At 44.2% G+C, this 25,524-nt stretch overlaps 1 protein-coding gene across 1 annotated transcript in view; it reads left to right on the plus strand.

Annotated features, from left to right (window-relative positions):
* LOC143988214 (uncharacterized) overlaps positions 1–25,524 on the plus strand; it is a 224,610-nt gene that overhangs the window by 173,799 nt on the left and 25,287 nt on the right. The window contains exons 52-54 of the mRNA XM_077487601.1: positions 7,189–7,356; positions 9,012–9,085; positions 11,408–11,487. Coding sequence (XP_077343727.1) covers positions 7,189–7,356; positions 9,012–9,085; positions 11,408–11,487 — 322 coding nt within the window. The remainder of the gene's footprint in view (positions 1–7,188; positions 7,357–9,011; positions 9,086–11,407; positions 11,488–25,524) is intronic.

A 25,524-nucleotide genomic window follows, 5' to 3' on the forward strand; every position in this document is an offset into this window, starting at 1 on the left:
CGTTCCATCTGGACCCTTCGCCCAACACCGCCAATAATCTTAGGATACAGACGCGACAGGTTTCCCAGTTGCACATTGAGAAAGCTAAGCAGCGCATCTTCTTTTGTAGACAGAGGGTGTTTGAGTACGGTGAGCGATCCGGCAAACTACTTGCATACCTGGCCCATCTGGATGCGCATCCCCCTGTGGTAGTGTCGTTGTTAGATCCGCGGGGGAACGATATCACCGATCTGCAACTAGTGGCGGAGGAATTTGGGAAGTTCTACCGTGCACTTTACACCTCCCGGGTCACCCACTCTCCCCAAGACACCAGGGACTACCTGGCGGGAGTTGCATTTCCCAGACTGGCTGATGAACAGCTTGAACTGTTAGAAGCCCCTATTACTATAGAAGATATCTCTGTGGCTATCTCCTGCCTGGCAGCGTCCAAGGCCCCAGGATTAGATGGCTTACCACTTGAATTCTACGCCACTTACTCTGAAACCCTTATCCCTAAACTTTATGACTTATACAAATTTATGTTTGATACAGGTACCCTACCCCCCTCTATGAGAGAGGCCCAAATTGTAGTAATCCCTAAGCCTGGCAAGGACCCTAAATACCCAGAATCGTATAGACCTATCTCCCTGCTCCAAGTTGATATTAAGATATTAGCTAAGATCCTAGCCTCCCGCCTCAACCAAGTCATTCTGTCCCTAGTCCACCCATATCAGACAGGCTTTATGCCAGGGAAAAATACAGCAATGAACATTCGTCGTCTATTTATGAATATACAGGGATCCCACGATGACATCGGGTCGAGGGTCGTGGTGGCTCTGGATGCTGCTAAGGCCTTCGACTCTGTGGAGTGGAACTACTTATGGGAGTGCCTTTCGAGATTTGGATTTGGCCCCAATTTTATTCGTTGGGTTCAACTCCTATACCAATCCCCCAAGGCCAGGGTGTTTGTGAATGGTTGGTTATCGGACCAATTTCCCCTTGAGAGGGGGACCTGACAGGGCTGTCCTCTTTCCCCCATGCTGTATGCACTGGCGGTGGAGCCGTTGGCCATCATGATTCGGGCAGATGCTAATATCCGCGGCCTTAAGATTGGTAACCTGGAAGAGAAGATCGGGCTGTATGCCGATAATACCCTCCTGTACCTGGCAGACTCAGGTCCTTCCCTGTGCGCTGCCCTTCATTCTATAGAATGTATCGGTGGCCATTTGGGTTTGCGTATTAACTGGTCCAAATCTCAGATCCTTCCCATTGACCATTTCCCTCCTCCGTTCACGTCTCCACCTCTGAGTCTCCCAAGGGTCTCCTCGATTAAGTACCTTGGGGTGCAGGTGACCAGGTCGCTCACAGACTACACACTCCTTAACATTGAACCCCTATGTACCCTGATCAAGACTAAGACACAGAATTGGGCCAGACTACCACTGGGGGTTATGGGACGCATTAATTTGGTTAAAATGATACTTTTACCAAAGATACTCTATCTCGTGTGGCATGCCCCCCTATATATACCACAAACATTTTTCAAAACGATTGAGTCTATTCTTAACTCATTTATATGGGGACACAGCAGACATAAATTATCCTGGAAGCTCCTGAAAAACCCGGCGACGCTGGGAGGAGCTGCTCTTCCAGACTTTCAGGAGTACTACCTTGCCTCACAATTATCCCATTTTTATTATTTTGATAAAAGCGAACTACTACGATATCAGGCACTAATCTGTGGGCATCCTGACAATCCAGCCCACACCCCCCTTCAGGCAGTCCTCAGGGCCCCCTTGACGGGTTGCTCCCCCCGTCATAACGCAGACATGCTGACACATCACCGGAGGGTGTGGGGGGTGGCACTGAAAAAACTTGGGATCCCACGGGTCCACTCCCACATGCCTCTCTGGTTCAACATGCACCTACCTGAACTGCTCTCCATTCCAGATCCTGTGGTGTGGATACGCCACGGGATCTTATATATTTATCAGGTCATGACTAATATGGGAATAAAAACGTTTCAAATGCTCAAGGACGAATTTTCCCTCCCTAACTGTCTCCTTTTTAGATACCTGCAGCCAGGGCCGGTGCTGGGCTATTTTGCACCCTAGGCAAGACCAGCTACTTGCGCCCCCCCCCCCACCAAAAAAAATAAATAAATGAAAATGAAAAGTACAATTTAAAAAAAAGTAGAAAATATTAAAACATCTAAATATAAAACTGCCAGTGTGACAGGTGGTGGTGATGGGGGGTTCATGTGACAGGTGATGGTGGTGGAGGGCAGTGTGACAGATGGTGGTGGAGGGCAGTGTGACAGGTGATGGTGGTGGAGGGCAGTGTGACAGGTGATGGTGGAGGGCAGTGTGACAGGTGGTGGTGGAGGGCAGTGTGACAGGTGATGGTGGTGGAGGGCAGTGTGACAGGTGATGGTGGTGGAGGGCAGTGTGACAGGTGATGGTGGTGGAGGGCAGTGTGACAGGTGATGGTGGTGGAGGGCAGTGTGACAGGTGATGGTGGTGGAGGGCAGTGTGACAGGTGATGGTGGTGGAGGGCAGTGTGACAGGTGATGGTGGAGGGAAGTGTGACAGGTGATGGTGGAGGGCAGTGTGACAGGTGATGGTGGAGGGCAGTGTGACAGGTGATGGTGGTGGAGGGCAGTGTGACAGGTGATGGTGGTGGAGGGCAGTGTGACAGGTGATGGTGGTGGAGGGCAGTGTGACAGGTGATGGTGGTGGAGGGCAGTGTGACAGGTGATGGTGGTGGAGGGCAGTGTGACAGGTGATGTTGGTGGAGGGCAGTGTGACAGGTAGAAGAACTTCACTCACTGTATTGGATGTTAGTGTCAGCTTCTCAAGAGGCAGGCATGTTGCATGGAATCCTAGCTCAGCAATAAACAGCCCGTCAGAGCAGCCAATCATGGAGTCATATGCTTGTGGATACACGACCAATCAATAGCAGGGGCGGGCTTTCCGTGTGGTGGTGGGCGTGGCCAATAGCTACCAGTGTACTTTTCTGTCCCAGAGCTCAAGTCAGGGTCGAGTAGAGGCAGGAGGGTGCCTGTGAATGTATTGTGACCTGTTAAGTGTTCCTGCCCCGGGGCGGGACGGGACAGGACGGCCTTCCCCGTTATTAGAATGGGATTCCCACACTTCTCTCGCTCCTCCCATTCAGAAAACAATGAGAAACGGCCCGAAGTGAAGGCAGATGGGAGGGGGAGCGGAGCGCCCACAAACATGCCGCTCTCTGTGTGTGTGAGTGGAGCTGACGCGGCCGGCCGTGCTAGTGTGCTGTCATTGCGCAAAGTAGGGAAACCAGTGGTCCTGGCTGCGCCCTAGGCGGCAGTGCGCCCTAGGCGGTTGCCTACTCTGCCTAGTGGTAGCACCGGCCCTGCCTGCAGCTCCGCCATGCCATACAAACCCAATTTATTAGCTCTAACCCATCCTTGGCAGTCCCCTCTATAGTAGATACAGTTACGGGTACTGAGCCAGCTAAATTAATCTCCACCTTGTACTCCGCTATCCGTCTCCCTGGTGTCATGGCCTTGACCTATGCTGCTAAGACCAGATGGGAGGTGGACGTTGGGCTTATTGCGGATGAGGATTGGGATGACATTCTGGGGGATGTGAAATATGTATCCCCCTGGCTGTCAGATCGCCTCACGCAGCTGTATATCCTACACAGGACATATCTAACTCCCCAGAATATAGCACGTTTCAAGCCCATGTACAATCCGGGATGCCGTCAATGTGGTCATACCCCGGGCTCCCTTTATCACCTTCTATGGACCTGTCCCACTATTCAAGCATACTGGATGCAAGTGATACGATTCCTGCATGACCAGATGGGTTCACCTGCTACCCTAGACCCCAAAATGTGCCTGCTCGGTCTGATGCCTAGCTTAGAAGCTGATAAATCTCTTCGCACCTTTTTGCATGAGACCCTATTCCTGGCAAGAAAAGCGGTGGCTAGAAGGTGGATGCAGGCCCTGCCCCCCACAATCCAGTGTTGGAAAAAAGAGGTAAATGATACTCTTCCATATAAGAAGCTGATTTATGTGCATAGGGGGTGTTCACCTAAATACGAAAAGGTCTGGGGTAGATGGTTGGCCATGTTGGCCTCCGTCAATTTATGTACCAAGCATTCGTACCTCAATAAAGTTGGCTTTTTCAATAAAAAAAAAACATAGTCAAAACTTAGCCAGAGTTCAGGACCCAAAACGGATAGTCAGACAAGCCAAAACGTCAGGGTGCCAGAGATGAGCGTAGTAGAACAGCAAGCAGCATCTGGAACCAGAAAGAATGTCAGCCAAGCAAGTCTTTAAAAAGAACACAGGAGAACGTCTCTAGAGATGTGACTAAAGCTACAACCAAAGTGAGTCACTGTGGAGAGATAGGAGCTGGCAATTAGCTGACAGCTGAGCTGAGCAGCCAGCTTTGAGAAGGAAGGGCTGAGCCCAGCCCTGACACATGCATCATATACATAGCGGTGAGCCCCTGTGCGTCAATTCGTTTCCCTGTTTAATCGGGACATATTCAGCGGTTGTTGGAAAGAACAGGTCTCACTATCTAGAATAAAGCACATAGATAAGATTTTGTATAATAGTAACATTTAAAATGGATCATTATCATATCTGAATGACATCTGCAACACACACATAAATATCTTGTTGGAAAGTCCATAGAAGGTAATCTCACCACTAAACATCAGATATTACCATATATAACATTAAAATGTTTGAATATTTAAGTAAGCTAGATCAATTTATATAAAAATTTGAGCTACAATCACAGCGAAAACATACTCCATACTTGAATAGAGGAGAAAATGTGGATATACTCAGTATATCAGTATTAATATTTCATTGCTAAATGGTTCAAATATCAATATTTAAACTATAAACATGTAGCTAATGCTATAAGCAATGTGTTTACAATAGGTCAAATAAAAGTCCAAAAACATATTTATTTACATGAAGGTCAGGTTAATATAACCCAGCCAGCACAGCGTTCCCCCCCATACTTTAGAGTCTGCAGGAATCCCCCTTACAATGCTCCCTGATGTAAGGGAGAATGCTGCAGATCATGATCTAAGGGGGAACTCTAAGGTAAGGGGGCTCTGGTGACCAGAGACCACTTTTTATCCTTATATCAGAATTTCCGCTTACATCGGGATCTGCAGCATTGCCCTTTATATCAGATTTCCCTGTTACAACAGGGTCTGCAGAGTTCACCCTTGCAATGTAAGGAGGAATCCTGCAGACTCTGATTTAAAGGGGAATGCCAGGAACTCTGATGTGGGGGGGCTCTGGTGTCCAGAGAGCACCTTCCGCTGAGTGAATACACTAAGGTAAGAGGTCAGTTACTGATATAATGGGGGACATTTATATTAGTGCCCCCTTACATTATTGTATTCACTACCCTTTACATTAGTTACCCCCCTCAGACTGGCCTGGCAGTGCTTTCCCTGATCTCCTCTCAGGTGCAGAGTGCAGGGCTTAGTCAGACAGCTCTGTTTTTTTGTCATAGCCTCCTTACACATAGGACTCCTCCCGTGATCCCCATCCTGCTGGCACCCCCACTCTTGTCTCCTCATTAGGCTCCCCCTCACAGACTGTAGGCATAATACAAGATAAGAGATGGTCAGAGATTGCCGACATGATACAAGAAATGGTTAGAGGCTGAAGACATGATACAGGAGGTGGTTAGAGTATTCGGACAGAATACAAGAGGTGGTTAGAGGATGCAGACAGGATACAGGAGGTGGTTAGAGACTGCAGACAGGATAGAGGAGGTGGTTAGAGGATGCGAACAGGATACAGGAGGTGGTCAGAGGATGTGGACAGGATACAGGAGGGGGTTACAGGCTGTGGTACAGATTTTTTTTGAGGCTTTGGACATGATACAGGAGATGGTTAAAGGATGCAGACACGGTACAGGAGAGGACAATAGATTGTGCACATCTGTGATTCTGCAAAATCAAACTTCTGCCGTTCTTGTCTGGCAACTGCTGTGTCTCCTCAGTCCTCAAGTGTGGACAACACATAGATAGCAGCCAAGCCATGGTTGGATTAATGGATATTGCTGGGGTCTTGTGATGGGAGTCTCCAGCAGATGGATGGATGGTGCAAGGGTATAGTACAGTGCCATGGTAGTGGGAGTCACAACAGTCTCCTCCAGCCATGGTGTGGGCTGGGGTCTGTCTGGTCTTGTGCCCGGCTGCCTGCTGATGTGCTGCTGAGGCCAAATGGTGGCAGGCAGTGCTATTAGGTCACTGTGCATGCGCCCCCCAGCCAAAAATGTACAAGCTTGCCTGGGCCTGGCAGGCTTTGAAACTACGCATGCGCAGTTTCATTGTCGGCCTGCAGCCATATTTTTTATTGGCAGCCTAAAAATGGGTCAAAATTTACAGCCTGCCCATAAGTTTTTGGGAGGTTGGGTCACACCTATTAAGGTAGAGGTAACAGAGCAAATGATCTGCAGCTAGGCGAATGCTGCTCCATTATCAGAACCAGCCAGGCCAGAGCCTAACATTCTTCAAACAAGTAAGTAAAGAGTAAATAGTATAGCTCCAAGCTCTCAGCGTTAAATACTCAGGTGAGGGGGGTCTCTGTTCTAAGTAGATAAGAGACATGCACCCACAGCTAAGATGTCAATTTTACCTGGAATCTTCTAAGCCCTTGTACACACGGTCGGGGAATCTGTCGGAATGAGTCTTATCGAACTGTGTCGTCAGATAATCCGACTGTGTGTGGTATGCATCGGACTGATTCCGTCCGAATCTCCGTCCTAATCCGATCATGTGTAGAGCATTTTCATCGGACCAAGTGCCACGCATGCTCAGATCAAATTCCTACATCAAAGCTATTGGCTACTAGCCTGAATGTAGTCCCATTGTAACGAAATTACGTCATCACGTTCTGAAAGATCGGATTTTTCGCCAACTTGACCCGACCGTGTGTATGCAACAGTTTCGGACACAATCCGTCGGACTAAATTCGACGGGCAAAATCCGACGGATTTGGTTGGCAAAATCTCCGACCGTGTGTACGTGGGCTAAGTGTGGTCTCCACCTTTATGAAGTGCTACCAATCAGGTTGGTTACATTAGAGATGTAGAATCGTATTACTTCTCCATATCTTCTTAATAAGTTCCAGTATGTTTAGCATGAAAGTAAATGAACTAATATACTGTTTTCATTTATCTACAGGGAATGGCACTGTGTGTTGTAGTGCATGTGAAAAAGATTATTGCAGCAATGGTGGAACATGTACAATAAACCTGCCATTCTGCAATCCTGTATGTCAGTGCCTTGATGCATACACTGGTGAAAAATGCACAGAACCAAAGGACACATATCCGGCACAACTGAAGCCAGGTAAACATCTTAGATTTACATTTGTACTCCAGCCTAGTTTTTTCAGTTTTGGATAGGGTTCAAAAGTATTAGACACTTGTCAGGTTTGTATTTCTGTGTGTAACCACCCAAGGGAAATTTCTTTGGTTTCCTGTCCCTGTGGCACTCATACTAGAATAGATGGCGTGGTTACTTGTAAGGAAGTTGGTGGGTGCTTTTCCTTTCTTGTTCAGACATCTATCAATGATCGAGTCTGCAAAATGTAGCACCTACCTCCAGCTTTTTTCTTTCTTGGGTAAAGTAGGGAAGAGTGGAACATTTAGTCAGGTTTTTATTTCTTTGTGACCCTTGCTCTGACAGGAAGTGATGGCAAATTCCCTTTTTATAGGCATAGACAGCTAAAAATCTGACTGGCACTCTAAAGCCCCGTACACACGAGCGGACTTTTCAACATCCAAAGTCCGTCAGACCGAGTCCGTCAGACTATCCGATCGTGTGTGGGCTGCAACGGACTTTAGCTTCGCAAAAGTCTGACGGACTTTAGAAATGAAGCATGCTTCAAATTTTCCCGACGGAACTCCGCCGGACCCGGTCCCCTTCGAAAAATCCGCTCGTGTGTATGCTACTCCGACGGACTAAAACCGACGCTAGGGCAGCTATTGGCTACTGGCTATGAACTTCCTTATTCGAATCCAGTCGTACGTCATCACGTTTGACTCCGTCGGAGTTTGGTGCGATGGTGTGTGTCCAAGTCCGTTCGGTCGAAAAGTCTGCCAGAACTCCGCCAGAACTCCGTCGGAACTCCGGCGGAACTCCTTTGGAGGTCTGTCGGACATAAGTCCTCTCGTGTGTACGGGGCTTTACTCCTTCCCTCTCTATTTAAAACAAAATAAAACATGTTGGCTGGACTTGGGCTTTAAAATATCATAAAAATGGTATCTGCAAACATCAAAATGATTGTGAGTGTTGTTGAGTACTTTTATGTTTGACAGCTTTGTTCAGCTCTCATAAAGGTTTTATTTATTGAGCACTGACACTTTTTCTGTAGTTGTTAACAGGACGTATTGTACAATTTCATTGATCTCTATCTCTGAAGAAACTTACGGTCTAATGTCTATACCACCCCCATACACACTGTAGAGTTAATCTGAAAGTTGTTTAGAACTCCTCATCATGGTCTAAACCAAGTCTGAACCAGGAGAACAGCTCTGTTCCTGTGAAGGTGCCACATACTAGTGAGATGCCGTCTTATGTATTGGGAAAGAGACTTACCCCGAAGCCCACTGCAGGTTGGAGGTCAGGCTAAAAACAGGAGAAAAATACTGTTGGAACTGGTTAGAGGCTGTTTTTGCTGTCCTCCTTGTGATAATGCTAGTTACCTGACTGTGTTTTTCTTCAGTACATTTAAGTTACATACTGGAAACATGCATGATGTAAATGAAAATCAGAAATATATTGACATTTTTTATTAGTATAATGTTTTAATTATACTTGTATAAAAAGTGTCTCAGCATGACAGCCAGGAAAACCTCTCATGTGCTTTCTAGCATTCTTTTCAAAAACTAGGAACTGGCCTACAAAATACACAAATAGTCCCTTAGTTTAAAGATTCTTCCATATGATTTTTGTTATTGCAAGTAAAGCTAATGATCTAACTGCTAATTTCCTTTTTACAGGTGTAATACAAAGGTCTGTGTATGTACATTTTACACATTCAAAAAATTTCTCTGAAACAGAAGGTTATGAAAAGGTATGAGTATTTTATAATGATAACACATCTAGGAAAATAAATCTAAATAGACCTTCATACAAAACATTCAATAAAAACATTGTAGTAAAAAATAATTAAGCAAAAAGTTGCTAAATGAATATTACTAAATTCTTGATTGCATGGTTGATTGGCTAATGAGGATAAAAAAAAATAAAAAAATCACAAGGGAATACATAAATGTTGTCAAAATCAATTAGAATGCTAGGCAGTTCTGAAACCATCTGCATAACATATCTCTATTATACACAAACATACTGTATATACAGCTTGGTTTAGAACACGACTAAATGAGTCAGAGGACGGAAATACAGCTCCCCATGTATATATACTGTAGTTCCTACAGCTCTGTATGAAGTGAGACAGTCTAGCAGTTAGCGCTATTTCTGAGCTATCTTTAATAGAAGCCTAGAAAATTCTCTGATCTTTAAATGTGACGAAACTTACCCAACTTCTCTACTCATCCTATGCTACATCATATTGTCAAAAGTATTGAGACACTGCCTTTACACACATGAACTTTAATGGCATCCCAGTCTGAGTCCGTAGGGTTCAATATTGCGTTGGCCCACCCTTTGCAGCTATATCAGCTTCAAATCTTCTGGGAAGGCTGCCCACAAGGTTTAGGAGTGTGTCTATGGGAATGTCTGACCATTCTTCCAGAAGTGCATTTGTGAGGTCAGGCACTGATGTTGGATGAGAAGGCCTGGCTGGCAGTCTCCACTCTAATTCATTCCAAAGGTGTTCTGTCAGGTTGATGTCAGGACTCTGTGCAGGCTAGTCAAGTTCCTCCACCCTAAACTTGCTCATCCAAGTCTTTATGGACCTTGCTTTGTGCACTGGTCCAAATCATTTGGTGGAGGGGGGATAATGGTGTGGGGTTGTTTAGAAAACTCTTAAGCTGTCAGCATACTGAGACATTTTGGACAATTTCATGCTCCCAACTTTGGGGAAACAGTTTGGAGATGGCCCCTTCCTATTGCAACATGACGGCACACTAGTGTATAACTCCATCAGTATCCCCAGCAAAGCAGCTTCATTATTATCCCATTAAAGAAGAAGAAAATTGTGTGCTACAATTCAAGATTTCATAATTTACCACATCATAAATGTTAATTCTCCATTACGAATGCTAGTTTACAAGACCGACCACTTCTAGCTCGTCCTTGCTTCCGAGCATGCGTGTTTGTACTTTGGACTTTTGTTCGACAGACTTGTGTACACACACTCGGAAAACGCAACAACAGACATTTGTCCGTGGAAAATTTTAAAACCTGCCATCCAACATTTTGCCATGAAAAATCCAACAACAATTGTCCGATGCAGAGTACAAACAGTCCGATTTCCGCCAACAGCCTGTCATCACACATTTCCCATTCGAAAGTCCGATTGTGTACGCAGATTAAGACTGGGATGCTATTAAAGTTCATGTGCGTGTAAAGGCATGTGTCCCAATACTTTTGATTTCTGTAATGGCAGACTATGTGGAGCTATACATCCTCAAATTTCAAAGCAGAAACAGGTAATTCCAAATTGTTTTCTGAGCTGATCGATTTTCCCCGAGCAAGGTGAGCTGAGTTGCTAAAAGAATGACCTGATTACTTCTGCTGTGAAATTTGAGTAGGAAATGTTTCACAGTTTCTCCAGGTAAAGAGGTCAGGGCTTGTCTTAAAGCTCATTTATGCTTGTTAAGAATATATAACCACATGAGTGTCCATAGCCTGGCAGCAGGCGTAAATTAAGCTATCTCGAGGCCCGTTTCGCACAGGGCAGACTGCAGCTGTGAACTGCTTTCTCAGCAGGGAATCTGTCTGCTGATTTCTGCTAAGCAGGTGGATGATAGGTCCGTGTCTGCTCCATTTATGCAGAGCGAACACGAACACAGCCCTCTCTCCTCTATGACCACTTGTCCATTTACACTCGACTCGCATCCGATCTTATCGCCTGGACGTCCCTTTTTGGTGGATCGGATTGGATGTGGGCGGGTGTACACCTGCCACTCCATAGAGAAGAGTGGAGGTTTCTGATCAGGTACGTCAGAAAAACGACATAACATGGAGGTTGGATGTGCAAACATATTGCTTACTGCTGTAAGCTTTTTCACACAAAAGAGCTTTTAAAAGATAATGGTGCTAGAATATTAGGGGATTGATGAAGAGGTACAGCTCATTGAGGATATGTCTCTTTCATTTCTACGTGATTCAATCAAGTGTTTCTGTCACTTTCTGATTAATAATTATTGTTTCCAAAATATCAAACAAAAATTCTCATACCACTTATCTCATCTTCATGTTCCCAATGCAGCTTAAGGACGTTCTTAAAAATGCTCCAATTGACATTAATTCTGTATTTGATGATAAAAACAATACTATGACTGACCCTGAGTAAGTGCAAACTCTTATGTTTCTTGTTTTATTCTACTTTAAGTATTTTTCTGTTTTTGTTTTTTTCCTTTTTAATTGCAGATTACAAGTACATGACAACATTGCTAATATTAGTTACATAGTTGCAAAGTTAATTTGTTTAAAAAAAGACTCAAGTCCATCCAGTTCAGTTCAGCATTAGGCTAACTTTTTTATGTCATCTAATATTTTTCATTATATAGCAATGTGTTTTTAATGGCACAGTAGTGCCCAGTGTTTCATAACTCACAAATCAATGTTCCAGGCATTAAAAGGACACCTACTCATCTGTAGGTGCTCTGTACGTGCTCTCACTACTTCAAATACACACACGTGTAATTAAAATCCATTTTTCATGCTTTCTCAGGCTCCTTTCACTGTTTTAGAGATAGCAAGTCAGCTAAGCATCATTGTCATACAAACTTGACATTATTTTAAACCGTAATAAACCCAAAAGCAAACATTTATTATATTGTAGCTTACCAATCCATAGATGTTATTGCTGCATTTGTTTGCTATAACTGCTTATAAACTGTTAGCTGGAGTTCAACTTCAATGTGTTAGTGTATCTAAATCTGATAGTCCATATAACACTCCCCTCGCCTCAGACAGACAATGCTGCTATCCAATGGTGTCCCTTTTTCTCATTCATCCAGAGTGGGGGCACTGTAAGACAGGAGGTGTATTACTAGCTAGATAACCAGGTGAAAACCGAGGGGAAAAGAGCCTAAAAAGGAAAAGTAATGCAGACACCATATTTAAATACCGCAGAAATAAAATAATAACTCTAAAAATGTAGACTACGTAGATAAACGTAGATAACTAAATGTAGTTAGTCAGTGTGGATCAGAGTAAACCAAATTTATGCAGAGCTTACAACCATAAGGTGGACTTATAGTACATGGTTCCTAGTGATCCGTCTCAATGGTCATAGGTGACCTGATAGACCTAAACACTAGTGACTACTTATGGTGAAAAACTCTGATTAGGACAACTGGAACCAATATTAAAAAAAGGGGAAATTATATAACCGATAAGGGGGATATCAAGAAGAGGTAAGAGCAGACAGAAGAAGAAGAAAAGTGGAGAAACTAAAGTAGGAAAACAGATAGAGGACAATAAGTGACAGATAGGATGAAAGCTGATTGTGTTAGCTAAGTGGTTTGCCCAGGGTTCCCGAATGGCTTCAAATTTCTAAGCAGAGTCCCAAAGCATGCTGACCATCTTTTCCTGAGACATTATCCAGGAGACTTTTTTTCTTTTTGCCATTAGGACAGATACATAGGAAGACTTCTAGGACCATGTCAATGGTCAATTTTGCCCCAAGCGATGGTCAATTTTGCCCCAAGCAGGATGAGGTGTTGCATGCTTTTGGAAGCAGATTCCACTGGGAAATTAAGGAGGGCCAGGTGGTGATTTCACTATGGGGAGGCCCGAAATCTTTCGGATCAAAGAGAACATTTTATTCCAGAAGGCTATAATTTGGGGAATTCCCACCAAATGTGAAGTCTACAGCCTGTGTGTTAACAGCCTCTGAAACACAGGGGAGATACTGTGGGAAATAGCTTTGTGAGTCTGAGTGGGACCAGGTACCACCTCGTCATAACTTTAAAATTAGCTTCTATGAGGGCAATGTTTAATACCCCCTTGTAGGCCCTTAAAAGATTCCTATGCCACACCTCAAGAACTAATTTCTGTGCAAGATGAGTTTCCCATGCCAGCATATAAGGAGTCTTTGAGTGTGTCGAGGAAAACGCTCCATAGATTACTGAGATGCCCCCCCCCCCTGCTCCATGGCCTGACCACACAATTGTTTATAAGCTGTGATATTATGCCCTTCAGAAGTTGAAGGCCAGAGTTTGTGTAAGTTGTTGTAGATTTGTGTATAGCGAAAGAGTTCAGAAGGAGGCATGTCCAATTTTTTTAATGCAGTAGGCCTTAGTGAGGGGGCCTAGGGGATGAAGAAAATTACAGATTCTGTATAGATCTTAGATTGTAATTACTGTAAGCGACCTTTAACTATCAGGATAGGGAGAGACCTAAAGAAGTAAAAGATACGAAGGAGTAAGGTTATTTTAATTGCATTGATCTGACCCAGCCAAGAAAGGCCATGATGGGCCGTCTAGGCAAGGGCCGATTCTAGTTTTTTAAAAAGCCGGGGATAGTTTGCAGCAAAGAGAAGGCCGATCTTGGTGGCTATGTTTACTCATATATAAGGGATTGTTGAATAACTCCAAGGGAGCTCAAAATTTTCCTTGAGCCGCACAACCATCACGCTTGGTAGTGTTATGTTTAAAGCTTGTGACTTAGCATAATTGACATGCAGACCTGAAATTTTACCAAAATCCTCCAAAAGTGTGTTCGGGAGAGAAGCCAACAGAGAGGAGACAAACAATAGAATATCATCTGTGAACACAGCACATTTATGGGAGTGGAGACCCCACTGTATGCCATGTATAATGGGGTGATTTCTAATTGCAATTGTTTAGGTTTCTATTGCAATTGCAAATATAAGAGGGGGGCATGGACATCCCTGCCTGGTTCCCCTGGAGATATTAAAAGGTTCAGAATAAAATCTCTGCATACGTATCTGGGCTACTGGGGTGCTATGTGCGGCCAACATAAAGTTCAGAAACATATTGCAAAATCACTGCTTCAGGATGGAAAAAACATATGGCCAATGGACCAAGTCAAATGCTTTCTGAAGGTTCAACGAAAGCAGGAAACCTTCCTGGGCCTTTCCTCCCTCTCACCTCAAATATAAGAGGAAGATAATATCAATTGCCCTGTGAATTTGGTCAGGACTCTGCCTCCCGGTTATAAAACCACCTGATCTTTGTGGATGTAGAGGCAAATAAATGAGGAGATATGATCAGCAAGGATTTTAGTCAGGAGTCATTGTCAATAAGCAAGATTGGTCTAAAATTACCGTACTAACTGAGCTGGTATCCTTGCCCGGTTTAGGGATAATGGAAATAAACGCAGTATTATGTTCCAAAGGGGCTCCCTGATGGATAGCATTGAAGAAACTGCATAAGAAGGGAGATATGATTATGACAAAGGTTTTGTAGTAGGGGACAAAGAATCAATCAGGTCCTGGAGTGGAGTGGCTCTTTAAGTGTTTAATGACAAGCGCTACCTCTGCAGTTGAGATTGGAGCTTCCAGAGTTTGGCAATGATGGTGTTCTAGTTTAGGGACCTTACTCGTGTTAAGAAGGGGTTCAAGCTTAGAATTATAGGCATTAGGCCCTGCGCTATACAGTTTTTGATAGCATTCCTGAAATACTCCCATTATGCGCGGGGGGTTCAGAGATAAAGTTCCCCCCTCCATCCTAATTTTAGGTATTGCAAAGGACTGAGATTTCAGAGACAATCTCCTTGCTAGCATGGACCCCAATTTCTCTCTTTGGTAATAGAAGTTAGCCCCACTCCAATGTAGGCTCTTTTTTGCATTGGAGGTAAGGGCCAGGTTGAGAGCTGTGCGAGCAGAATCTAGTTTGTCTATGGGGACCGACTGCAGGTTAGCTTCATGCTTTTTAGATAAGGCAATGAACTCCTTTTCCAATCTGTCAATGTCCACACTTTTAGCTTTATGGAGCTGGGAAGCTATTTGCCCTTATTGTAGCCTTGTGTGCTGGCCAAACTGTTTCTGGTGAAGTACCGGGGATGTAATTTATAAGGAAATATTCCTTGATAGTGTCTTTGATCTCTTTGGCTCTAATGGGGTCACTGAGAATCGACTCATTAAGGCTCCAGTGTCTGCCATCTCTTTGGCCCAGTGGATGTTGAAAACTAAAAATACCATAGAGTGATCTGTCCAGGCCGAGTCCCTAATATAGGACTTAGCTATCAGAGGGACCAGGCCAGTGGAAACAAAAATATGATCTATCCTGGCAAATGAGTTATAGGGGGCTTGACTAATGAGTGTAGTCATGCAACATTGGGTTAGTTTCTCCCCAAACATCCACCAATCTCCGCTGGAAGATGACCCCGGCAATAGGGAGGATTTGTTTAGAAGGGCGGGTGAGACAATCCACCCTATGGATGTGACTTGTCGAGGCCCTGATCAAAAGCCCCATTGGAATCCCCTCCGAGAATCACTGTACCTTCTAACAGGGGGGTCAGGGTCTGGAATAAAGATTGAAAAACAAAGGAGTATATTTGATTATCAAGGACCCATTAAACTAAGATAAATCTTCCCCTAGGATCTTTACTCTCCAGAAGGAGTGAAAATTTACAACTAAGGATGGGAGAACAGTTCAGCCCGAGCATGAGTTTACGCCGAACATTAGCTGTTTGGAAGTTCCCTGAACAACCAAATTATTAGGTCGTTTGACCTTTTGTTCAACCCGCCGAATGACATCAATACACTGCGCTGCCACACAGTGCATTGAAAGCCCTGATTGGATGAAGCAATGAAAACTTTGCCTAATCAGGGCACAGAGCACTGTCAGAGCCATGATTGGATGCTGTAATGACTGTATCCAATCATGGCTCGTTGCTCTTAATAGCACCCCACACTATAAAAGTATTCTTTCCATAGCAGCCATTTGTAGTGTGATAGTGGCATGGAGAGAGATGGAACAGGGCTCCGTTCAGTGCTATTAGACAGTTAAGCCCCTTACATACTATCAGATTTTCTGTTTCTGATTTTTTTTCCTTCCGATTTACCAAAACCACGTAGTACAAGGGCCTGCCTGATTGCATACAAATTGAAACTCCTAAGGTTTGACCTCAGATTATATGGTTTTGGTAAAGCTGAAGGAAAAAATCAGCAGAAAATCTGATAGTGTGTATGGGGCTTTAGTATACTATAGTGATGATGCTGAAGTTGGCTCCTTATTCAGCCAGCTTCTTATTCAGGTTGGATCTTTATTCACAAAGGGGATTATTTACTAAACAATCATCTGCAAAATTTATAATAAAATTGTGAACTTTTAAAACAATTCTGTCTACCTAACTGCCATGTATTTAAAGGGGCAATTCTGAATAAATAACTTTTTCTATATGAAAACCCATCTTGGCTCACCCAGATTTGACTTGTTTTCATATAATTGAGCATCCCTTTATTAGTTAAAGTTCAATTTGGCCCAAGCCAAGAGCTATAAATCATAAAATATGACACCAAACGTGGCACCATGACAGCCATGCATTTCAATGGGAAAGAAGCTAAGCTATTCCTATATGAAAACTATCTTGGCTCACCCAAATTACACTTGTTTTATACTCATTGGGCATCCTTCTATATAGAAACATTCAATTTGGCCTGAGCCAAGGGATATAAATCATAAAAATTGTCACCCTGACAGCAATTCATTGCATTACTGCAAGTTTAACGCCATATATTTCATTGTGTTACTACAAGTTTAATGCCATATAGTTCTGCGTTACTGCAAGTTTAACGCTGTATATAACATTGCGTAACGGCAAGTTTAACGCCATATATTTTATTTCATTACTGCAAGTTTAGTGCCATATAGTTCTGTGTGTTACTGCAAGTTTAACGCCATATATATCAGAGCGTTACTGCAAGGCAAACGGCAAACTTTCCCATGGCACTGTAAGGGGGCTAGCAGCATATGTGTCCACAGGCAAAGGTGGACATGGTCAGTCCTCAGGCAGGGCATCATTTCCTTTGTTTAGTTTTGCTGTCCATGCTATCCAGCCACAGTATGCAGAGGAGGTGGTGGACTGGCTTAAAAAACCGTCCTCTTCCTCCGTCACCCAAGCAGAGAATAGTGCACAGTCCCCTGCAGCTGCCAGAGTGTCAAAACCTGCCTCCTTGCCCAAAGCTATTTCTGCCATAGCCCCAGCATTAGGCATGGAGGAGTCAGCGTCAGCCACTTGCCCCTTGACAATGCACAGCCATTACTCAATTCAGATGTTAGTTCTGAGGTTGAGGAAGGCAGGAACATGAGCCGACAGAAAGGGGAGAACACGGGTACACAAATTAGTAGTCATGTTCTCTCAGCTGCAGCGTATTGCCAAGTTGTCTCCAGTGGTAATGAGGATGGAGGAGATGATAAAGTCACTGACTCGAATTGGATGCCAGATAGAGCAGAGGAGGAAAGTAAGGGTGAGGCACAACCCCAACGAAGCAGCCATCATGGAAGAGTAGAAAGCAGCCACCCTATTCCATCACATTGTGGATGTTAGAATGCACCTTGACTTTTAACCACTAGCCCTGACTACCTTTATTATCAAATTATAATTACCTTGTTGGACGATTCCATTACTCTCACTCAAAATCTTCTATGCATAGGAAACAGCGTATATAAATAATTGACACAACACACGTTGAGTTACCATATACTGTTCAGATTTATTCTGGATAAGACAGGGTATAAAGTATGAATAAAAGATGTGCGTTACCAACCATTTTCCACCAATAAGGGGTACATGTTCAAATGACATATTTCCTTGAACATGCATTCAACCAATTATAATGTCATATAATTAACTCTTTACATCTTTGTATCTAATCAAACTCATTATGTCACATTATGTCAACTAAAAACTCCATACAGACCATCTCATGACAAACACGTATTTCCCTATTTCTGGTTTTGACTTCAACACAAGTTCACTTCTTAACCACTTCAGCTCCGGACCAATAAACACCTTAAGGACCAGAGGTCTTTTTGCAATTTCGCACTGCGCTGCTTTAACTGGTAATTGCGCGGTCATGCAATATTGCACCCAAACGAAATTTGCGTCCTTTTCTTCCCACAAATAGAGCTTTCTTTTGATGGTATTTGATTTTTTTTTTTGCGATATAAATGGAAAAAGAGCGAAAATTTTGAAAAAAAAAGATATTTTCTTCTTTTTGTTATAAGAAAAATCGAATAAACTAAATTTTAGTCATACATTGAGGGCAAAATTTATTCAGCCACATGTCTTTAGTAAAAAAAATGTCAATAAGCGTATATTTTTTGGTTTGCGCAAAAGTTATAGCGTCTACAAACTAGAGTACATTTTCTGGAATTTACACAGCTTTTAATTTATGACTGCCGATCTCATTTCTTGAGGTGCTAAAATGGCAGGGCAGTACAAATCCCCCCCAAATGACCCCATTTTGGAAAGTAGACACCCCAAGGAAATTGCTGATGGGTATGTTGAGCCCATTGAATATTTATTTTTTTTGTCCTAAGGGATTGAATAATGACAAAAAAAAAAAGAAAAAGTTGTCACTAAATTATATATTGCTCACACATGCCATGGTTATATGTGGAATTGCACCCCAAAATATATTCCGCTACTTCTCCCGAGTATGGAGATACCACATGTGTGGGACTTTTTGGGAGTCTAGTCGCGCACGGCACCCCGAAAACCAATCACCACCTTCAGGATTTCTAAGGGTGCAAATTTTTGATTTAACTCCTCACTACCTATCACAGTTTCGAAGGCCATAAAATGCCAAAATAGCACAAAACCCCCCAAAATGACCCCATTTTGGAAAGTAGACACCCCAAGCTATTTACTGAGAGGCATGTTGAGTCCATGGAATATTTTATATTTTGCCACAAGTTGCGGGAATATTACAAACTTTTTTTTTTTTGCACCAAGTTGTCACTAAATGATATATTGCTCACACATGCTATGGGCATATGTGAAATGACACCCCAAAATACATTCTGCTGCTTCTCCTGAGTACGGGGATACCACATGTGTGGGACTTTTTGGGAGTCTAGTCGCGCACGGCACCCCGAAAACCAATCACCACCTTCAGGATTTCTAAGGGTGCAAATTTTTGATTTAACTCCTCACTACCTATCACAGTTTCGAAGGCCATAAAATGCCAAAATAGCACAAAACCCCCCCAAATGACCCCATTTTGGAAAGTAGACACCCCAAGCTATTTACTGAGAGGCATGTTGAGTCCATGGAATATTTTATATTTTGCCAAAAGTTGCGGGAATATTACAAACTTTTTTTTTTTTTTGCACAAAGTTGTCACTAAATGATATATTGCTCACACATGCTATGGGCAGAAGTCAAATTACACCCCAAAATAAATTCTGCTGCTTCTCCCGAGTACGGGGATACCACATGTGGGGGACTTTTTGGGAGCCTAGCCACGTACGGGACCCCAAAAACCAAGCACTGCCTTCCGGATTTGAATATAAAATGCTACCAAAAAACCTTTTAGCGATGGCAGGGATCAGGCCTGACTCTGCGATCGCTGCAGTTATGTGTTTAGTGTTTTGTAAGTGACAGTGATCGATCGATACTGCACTTGGGTGGGCTGGGCAGAGGGGCAAAACGCAGGTGCCAGCAGGTATCTGGGCTGATCCCGCTAACAATGCGTTTTTTTGGAACCCTAAACTGCTGGGGACGCTAGTATAGATCTGATCAGATCAGATATTGATCTTTTCAGATTCTATACCACTACGGGAGGTGTATGCTTTGCGTGTGGGTGTTAGCGGTACTGGCACTAACCTAGCACTGCCTGGGGCGACGCAGACCCTGACCCTAAAACCTAATTGATATCACCCGCTGGGTGATCAGGGGGTTAAACCTTTATTGGGTAATAAATGGTGGGTGCCCTGATGCTATAAAAAACAAACTAACCAGAGTCACCCGTAACACTTATACGGTGATCAGTGGTGAAAGGGTTAACTAGGGGCAATCAGGGGGTTCAAATTTTTATTAGGTAGTATATGGGGGTCCCTGGCGCTATATAAAAACCTGACGGGGAACCTAAATAACTAACTGGCTAACCAGCGTCACCAGTGACACTTATACTGTGATCGCTGGTGAAAGGGGGTGAAAGGGTTAACTAGCAGCAATCAGGGGGTTAAAACCATTATTGGATAGTATATCGGGGTACCTAGCGCTATAAAAACCTGGCGGTGAACCTAAAAAAATAACTAGCTACCTAGCGACACTAGCGACACTGATGCAGCGTTCAGAAAAATGATCGCTTAGTGACACTGGCAAAAGGGGGTGAAAGGGTTAACTAGCGGAAATCAGGGGGTTAAAACCATTATTGGGTAGTATATCGGGGTACCTAGCGCTATAAAAACCTGGCGGTGAACCTAAAAAAATAACTAGCTACCTAGCGACTGTAGCGACACTAATGCAGCGATCAGAAAAACGATCGCTTAGTGACACTGGCAAAAGGGGGTGAAAGGGTTAACTAGCGGCAATCAGGGGGTTAAAACCATTATTGGGTAGTATATCGGGGTACCTAGCGATATAAAAACCTGGCTGTGAACCTAAAAAAATAACTAGCTACCTAGCGACACATGCAGCGATCAGAAAAATGATCGCTTAGTGACACTGGCAAAAGGGGGTGAAAGGGTTAACTAGCGGCAATCAGGGGGTTGAAACCATTATTGGGTAGTATATCGGGGTACCTAGCGCTATAAAAACCTGGCGGTGAACCTAAAAAAATAACTAGCTACCTAGCGACACTAATGCAGCGATCAGAAAAACGATCGCTTAGTGACACTGGCAAAAGGGGGTGAAAGGGTTAACTCTAGGGGCAATCAGGGGGTTAAATCTTTATTGGGGGGTGATAGGGGGCTACCCTGGACCTAACACTAACTGTCCTGACAGTTTTTACTGTCACAACTGACACTGAATGCATTGATCAGTAAAGAAATGATCAATGCAATCAGTGACACTGTGACTGGGGGGGGAGGGGGGGCGGGGGGCGATCGGGGGGCGATCGGGGGGGGGGGTCGGGGGGGGTTTGTGTGCCTGTGTGTACCTACATGTCAGTGTAGTGTTGGTGCACACTTACTATTAGTCTTCTCCTCGTAGTCCGGTCAAAAAGACCGCCCCGAGGAGAATGACATCACTTCCTCCTTCCTGTGTAAACAATACACAGGGGAGGAAGCTTCTCATTGGCCAGCAGCGATCCAGAGGGGAAAACCAACGGCCATCCCCTCATCACGGAGCGCTCCTGGACCGAACCGGACCGCCGTAAACAGCGGGAGGGGGTCCGATCGGACCCCCCACCCGCTGGAAGGCAATCACGTAAATCTACGTGATTGTGCCTGCCTGTGCCATTGTGTTGACGTACAATGGCAATACGGCGGTCCTGAAGTGGTTAAACAACAATAATTTTACTTGATCAGCAAAATTATAAACTTAAAGGCGCAGTCGAGTCTTAGATTGCAAAACCCACAAGGGTCTTTTTACATGCCCCTTTCAGTGGAGCTGTTATCTCCTGGCCCACTTCTCACAGCTCAGCTGTCTTGGCCTTTTTTAGTACATATGCAGTCAATCGCACTGTTGCTATTTGCAAACTTTGTCTCAAGCACATAAAGCGTGGCAAAAACACCAACCATTTGGGTACCACATGCTTGAAAATGCATTTAACCTCCCACCACTCAGCCTGTTGGAAAGAGCACCTAAAAGCCACACAAAATGGGCACAAATCTGTCCCTCCTCCTTATTCACCTCAGTCTGCCCCTGCTATATTTCATGACCTTTCAGCAGCCTCCAATGACAGGGATGATGTATAGTGCAGGGTGTCCCAGGTCCTTGCAGCACATCTGCCAGCAATACACCACCAACCGTAGACTATAGCTGGCAAATTTCTCTGCCCAATCTGCTGATGCAGATAAAAAAAATACAGTCCCTGCCACCCACATGCCCAGCGTCTAAATGCAAGCTTGTCAAAGCTTCTGGCTCTACAACTTCTGCCTTTTCCCCTGGTGGATTCTGCCACCTTCCATGAATTTGCAGAATGTGCCGTACCACAATGGCAGGTTCCCTGTCACTATTTATTTTCACGTAAGGCCATTCTGTCTCTCTATCATCATGTGGAAGGCAATATTGTGGCATCGTTGGACAAGGCAGTCAGCTGCAAAGTCCATGTTACTGCTGACACGTGGTCCAGCAAGCATGGGCAGGGATGATATATTTAATTTACAGCACACTGGGTAACTCTGCTTGCAACTTGGAAGGATGCAGAACAGGACTCAATGATGCAGCTTGTTGTGCCCCCACGTCTCCATACAGGGAGTGATGATGCCAGATTCATCAGCTCCAACCCCTCCTCCTCCTCCATGCCCTCCTCTGCTGAATTACCCTATGAACCTCAAGTGCCCCCTAAGCATTTAAAGGGCTATTCAATGAGTCAGGCTAAAAGGTGCCATGCAATGCTTCAGCTGGTGTATCTAGGGGACAGGAACCACAAAAGAACAGAGATTCTTGCAGCATTACATGGACAGGTCCAGAGGTGGTTCATACCAAGCCAGCTGGAACCAGGAATGGTGGTTTGCGATAACCTCCTTTCCGCCCTTAAACAGGGAAAGTTGACACATGTGCCATGCTTGGCACATGTCCACAATTTGGTGGTGCAGCATTTCTTAAATAGGTACCCAGGGTTGGAAGATCTTCTAAAGTAGGCCAGAAGAGTCTGTAGCCATTTCAGTCAGTCATACACAGCCAGTGCTCAGTTGGCTGCAATTCAGCAGGAATTACACCTGCCCATAAACTGCCTGATTTGTGATATGCCCACCAGGTGGAACTCAACTTTGGCAATGCTGCAGTGGCTGCACATGCAGCAGAGGGGCATCAACAAGTACCTGTCTTAGTATGGCACAACGGCTCAGGCCAACTCGCCTTTTTTTTCCCCATGCCAATGGCTGCTCATAAAGTATGCATGCACTGTACTGTCACCATTTGAGGAGGCCACAAGGATGGTGAGCCGTGACAATGCATGCAGCAGTGACATGATCCCTGTTGTGTTCCTGCTGAAGCAGACTCTGCATGGCATTATGGACAGGGCACTCAAGGCAGAGCAGAGGGAGGAAGAGGAGGACTTCCTTTCCTCTCAAGGCCCACTTTATGCAGACACCATTGTTCCTATGCCACAGAACATGCAAGAGGAGAGAGAGGAGGAGAATTCTGGCAGTTTCAGAGGCATTGAAACAGAGGAAGACATGTCAAACAGTAAGAGATGGTTTTCCATCTGCAGAACCCTTGGAAGTAGTACATGGCTGGGAGGAGGCAGTTCTAGATACTCTAATCCTCAGTGACCCCAAGGAGTCTTCTTCTCATGCCTCCATAAATGTGTGGTGCATGGGCTCCCTCTTGCTTCAAAGCCTGCGAAAGGACCCAAGAATATGTGGCGTTAAAGAAAAGGATCACTATTGGTTGGCAACCCTCCTTGACCACCGTTATAAGGGGAAAGTCTGAAAACTCATCTTGTCCCTACAGCAGAAGATGAAATCTCTTGAGGACACCTTAAAGAGACGTTTATTGATTGCTTTTCCTGACTCTGGTAGGTTACAGTGTCATGGAAAACTTAGTTTTGAGGCTCCTGTTGATCAAGTGAGAAGCAGTGGAGATGGCGGCCACCTAAGTAATGCATTTCACAATTTTTTTAATCCTTGCCACCCAGGGCTGTCCACATCCCATCAGCAGCCTCTGCATTTCATGGTGGATGATTATCTAGGGGCGAAAGCAGAGATGGAGAACTTTCCAGTCGATGATCCACTGGCTTACTGGGTCGTGAGAATAGATCACTGATTAACTGTTTCTGGGATATGGGATCTCTGCAGGACTTCCACGCTGCCTAGTGGTGTGGATGCTGATTTAATCTGGAAGAATGTTTTGGTATAGGTTTCATGGGCACAATCAATACCCAAAGACCAATTTTTACGCACCTGCTTGACAGGTGCATATCATTACAATTTTTGGCATCAAGGCCAATTCTTTCTTTTATAAAGAGTACCTCTATAGGGTTACAGTGTGAAGGTACCACGACACCCAAAGAACCATTTTTCCACACCTGTTACTTCTATCCAAAGCCTGTGGTAGAGACACCAGAATTTTCCAAAAAATCTCTAATCTTGTCTCCAGTGCACTACATTGTGGCCTCATCATACAGCCCGACTCCCCAAGCCGTTGCTTACAAAATAAAGAGAGCTTTGGAAAAAAAATTGTTTTGGGCTTTATAAATGCAATTATTTCTGCAGCAGCTTATTTACACAGTACAGATGTGCCACTTTACAGGTGGACCAAGGGGACCCCCTCTCCCCCAGGCACTATATTGAAAGGAATTTTTCAATTTTTTACGTTCACTTTAAGCATCAATAAATCACTGCTCATTGGATCCTAAAGTTATATCTCCTGTTTCTGTTCTCAAGATTGTCTATTTTAGATATTTTTGTCTCAAGCTGGTCCTGTAGATCTTGGATGCGGTCTGTGTTTTGGTTAGTTCTGGCAGTAGTAGAATCCAATATTTTTTCCATAGCTTCTATGCAGGAGGCTAAAGTCTGGAGGTCCACTATAATGTCTTAAGTGATTTTGGTAGCTGTGTTATGCAGGTCAATATCAAGTAAATCTGAAAACTTGGAGAACAGTGCAGCCATAGCAGTGGGATAGCTAGGGCCCAGGCTAACCAGCTGTAATGATTGTTGTATTTGTGGAGGGCCTTCCATGGGGGATAGGCCCAGCTCTTTCATAGTGTGCCTCAGAAGAGATTCAGTGGAGGCGGGTGAGGGATGTCCCATATAGAGAGTACTCACATGTGAGCCCTCAGTGTGTGAGGGCACAGGAGAAGGCAGGGGAGAGGCCAGGAGTTCCTTCCCTGAATTGTCCCCGCAAGTCATGGCGAATAGATCCCATGGGCATCAGGGGTAGCAGCAGAGAATCCTCCACCAGGATGGTCCGCAGTACACTTACATAAATGTCCAAGCTATGATCATGACACAATCAACAGATCAAACAGATAAAATCCTTGTGAGTTTCAAGCAGAGATCGCACAAGTGCAGCAGCATGTATACGTAGCTATCCCAACGATCGTTTCATCATAAATGACATCATCAGGGGTAAGCCTCCATTTTTGTTATGGTGATGGGTGTCACGCCTTCAGGTCTATGATCGTCATTTCCAAAGACTCTTTTCTCCCATGGGACTTTCTTTCATGGAATCCAGCTTTATATGAACTTCTTGTTAGCATAATTGCACTTTATTCACGTGATATAATTTAGCATATGTGTCTTCGAACTTTATTCACAGTTATTATTGTTTATATACTGTTGATTATCTGCACAT

Source organism: Lithobates pipiens, unplaced genomic scaffold (genome assembly GCF_037356315.1).
Source record: "Lithobates pipiens isolate NorthernLeopardFrog02 unplaced genomic scaffold, aLitPip1_a1.2 Scaffold_18, whole genome shotgun sequence".
NCBI lineage: Eukaryota > Metazoa > Chordata > Amphibia > Anura > Ranidae > Lithobates > Lithobates pipiens.